This window comes from Daktulosphaira vitifoliae, unplaced genomic scaffold (genome assembly GCF_025091365.1).
Source record: "Daktulosphaira vitifoliae isolate Bord-2020 unplaced genomic scaffold, ASM2509136v1 Scaffold_1055, whole genome shotgun sequence".
Classification (NCBI taxonomy): domain Eukaryota; kingdom Metazoa; phylum Arthropoda; class Insecta; order Hemiptera; family Phylloxeridae; genus Daktulosphaira; species Daktulosphaira vitifoliae.
The window spans coordinates 1-2,906 of record NW_026100615.1 but is presented as its reverse complement, the minus strand read 5'-3'; the positions used below and the strand labels follow the sequence as shown (position 1 = coordinate 2,906).

At 29.2% G+C, this 2,906-nt stretch overlaps 1 protein-coding gene across 1 annotated transcript; it reads right to left on the bottom strand.

Moving 5' to 3' along the window:
- Positions 1–407: 407 nt before the first annotated feature.
- On the bottom strand, positions 408–2,347 carry LOC126909730 (protein-tyrosine sulfotransferase-like). The gene is made up of 4 exons (XM_050692158.1): positions 2,144–2,347; positions 1,781–2,084; positions 1,183–1,436; positions 408–901 (listed from the first exon to the last, which is right to left on the bottom strand). Exons 1-4 carry the CDS (start codon positions 2,251–2,253, stop codon positions 667–669), a joined length of 903 nt encoding a protein of 300 aa, XP_050548115.1. The 5' UTR covers positions 2,254–2,347; the 3' UTR covers positions 408–666.
- Between the last annotated feature and the right edge of the window lie 559 nt (positions 2,348–2,906).

The following is a 2,906-nucleotide window of genomic DNA, read 5'->3' as shown; positions in this document are numbered from 1 at the left end:
TTAGATTTTTTTTTTTACATTTTATTTAAAATTTAAAAATAATTAATATTTTTAATAAAATGTAAAAAAAATAATTATTGATATAGCTATAGACCTAACGTATAACTATTATTTAAAAAAAAAAATCAGCTAAAAAGATTAACTAGATCAAAAGTTAATTAAGTTGTCAGTGAGTGGTGGGCCACATTGTATATTAATAAATTTCATTTCCGTAGAAGTTAACATACACTGCTGTATTTAAAGAGTTTAAAATTTTAATTTTATAGGTTTAAATATTACATAATGATCTATTAATAAAGTTTATTTTTTGAATTTACAGCTGTATCGCAGTTATTTAAAAATTATGAAAATTGATTATAGCTTAAAAGTACTAAAAAAGTTAAAATTAAAGCACTAAAATTTAATAATTTAAAGATTGTCGAATATATTTAATTCAATTAAAAAAAATTTACAGAATTTACTGCTGTAATACAAATATATAATAAGTACAAAATATAAGTATAAAAACAAAATAATCATTATTAACTATAATACCCAACATGAGACAATATAAAATGAAAAAATAATAATATATACAAAATATATGTTGTAAAATTACATTTATTTATATTTACATATTTTCAATAACATGAAAAATAAAGTAGGTTTGGCTAAAGATAGAATTCACTATCTTTCAGTAGATTCTTTTTCTATAATATCAACATTAGAACTACTATTTTGTTGTTCGTTCTCTGGAATCGCATAAACAGGCGGGTTTGCCATTGGATCATACCCCAGAACAGACAACATAGGTGCAATACTATCCATTTCAGCTACAACATCATCAGGAATTTGACCAACCCATTTAGTTAACGCTTCTTGGTACAAGGGTTTAACAACTTGGTCCGAAGAACGTTCCACCCTAATTAGAAACATTATATTGTATTATAATTAAAGCTAAATAACATATTAAGGTTAGTCTATGATTTATAACTGGTTCTTTCATTTTAATTTTATTATAACATACAACAAGTGTACCGATAAAATTATTTATCACCAATATAGTTTTAACTTTTTTATTTTCCTTATTTAAATATGCATCTAACAGTGGAACCTTAAGTTTTAATGTTTACATAACACTTATAGTCCAAATTGACAATATCTTCTTAAAATCATTCTAATATAATACCAATTACTACTTACATCGATAAGGCGATTCCTCCTGGTTTGTTTATCATTTCATTGTGATGGAGAACCGTTTCATTCCATGGTATGTTTAAAAATTTCAGTATGTGAGTCAATGTATCACGAGGTCTTAACACTAATTCTTCGTAATATACCATTAAACAGTGCGTTGGTCCTACTTTTTGACAGTTTTTATACATGATACTGATAGCATCATCCCATTTTTCCAAGCACTGTCTGTAACTGGTCAAATCAAAACCAGTGATTGTCACCTTAAAGAATAATAGATATTTATTGAAAAAATGTATTATTACAAGAAACAAGTATAATTAAAGCCGAGTAGTAATCAAATATCTTTCTTAATAACTGTTCGAAAAAGAATATCGAAATACTACGAAATGTACTAAACTGAATTTGCGGATACTCGAATAACATCTAATGGAATCTACCAATATTCTTTAATAAATGGCACTATTTATAGGTTTCATTGTAAAAATACAACACATTAAAATCCAAATAACACATTGTTTCCATCAACGTGTTTACTTGTAAGTCATTGTTAAAAGATTAGATTTATAACTGATGAAAAATTGTAAAGAGACAAAATCCAATTTACCTTTCGCGATATAATCGAATGTACTGTGGCCCTGCCGTCACGCACCATGAAAATGTATTTGGCATTTGGGAACAGAACTTTCAGATAATCCATTGATTTGAGTGCAAGAGGATCTTTGTTGCACAATCGCGGGGCCGGAACACCATGCCGTGCGATCACTTCTAGAATAAAAGCGGCCACTGCCGAATTGACCACTTCTTCTGAAACTCCAGCCTCCTTCAGTCTCAACGTCTCTTTAGACGATTTGTACCAATGGTTGCGCATTTGTAAGATCCTGGGCACAACCCTAGTCTCTTGACCACATCTAAAGATAACATTATATCATTAGTCATCGTTGTATGGAAAATGCAATAAAAAAATTACCGAACGTCAGGATGTGCGTCTAACATTGCTCTCATAAGAGTTGTACCGGACCTCGGCACGCCGCCAATAAATATCAGAGGCATGTCTCGATCGTATGTGTATACTTTCATGTCTTTGTCGGTAATAAATTTCTAAAAAATATAAAACGGCGGCAAATTTATATTATGATTGAATTTCATTCATCAACAGTTATAGGAAAAATATAAAACCAGAAAAAAAATCTAATTTTATAAAAATGTGATAAACAACTTATGCATGTACTATAATCGTTTCTCTAGACACAGCGATACAGTTCTCCAGTTTTCTAAATATAGTTGGCGATATAACGATTGGAATAATTCAGATCGGAAGATAAATAGAATATGACAGTTTGGAAAACAAAACAAAATCAAATATAATATTTGCGCATAATAGTTAGTTGTTCGACGTTTGATGAACACAAAAATGAATACCCAAATGTTACAAATGGAAATAAAGAGAAAAATTACAAACAGTGACAATCTAAATCCAGTTTGCTATATAAACACTTTTGTTAGTGATTTATTACATTGAACAGATTCAGTGATTAATCAGGATCAATGAAATAAGTCAGTATTACGTTTCTTTCGGATAAAAGCTTTAAAATGATGTCTTTAAACAACAGAAGAAATGCGCTTTGCATACGCACCCGTTCCTATTAATCGAATCCCCAATACAAAACATCGTATTTTAATTCAAAACACCACCGGCGCATAGCGAAGATTCTAAAACCGTTATTTATTCG

Coding starts and splice junctions, on each gene's coding strand:
- LOC126909730 (XM_050692158.1), bottom strand. CDS start 2,253: ATGAAAGTATACACATACGATCGAGACATGCCTCTGATATTTATTGGC. Junction 2,085..2,143: donor GACGCACATCCTGACGTTCG/GTAATTTTTTTA, acceptor TGTTATCTTTAG/ATGTGGTCAAGAGACTAGGG. Junction 902..1,182: donor GGAGGAATCGCCTTATCGAT/GTAAGTAGTAAT, acceptor GTTTCTAATTAG/GGTGGAACGTTCTTCGGACC.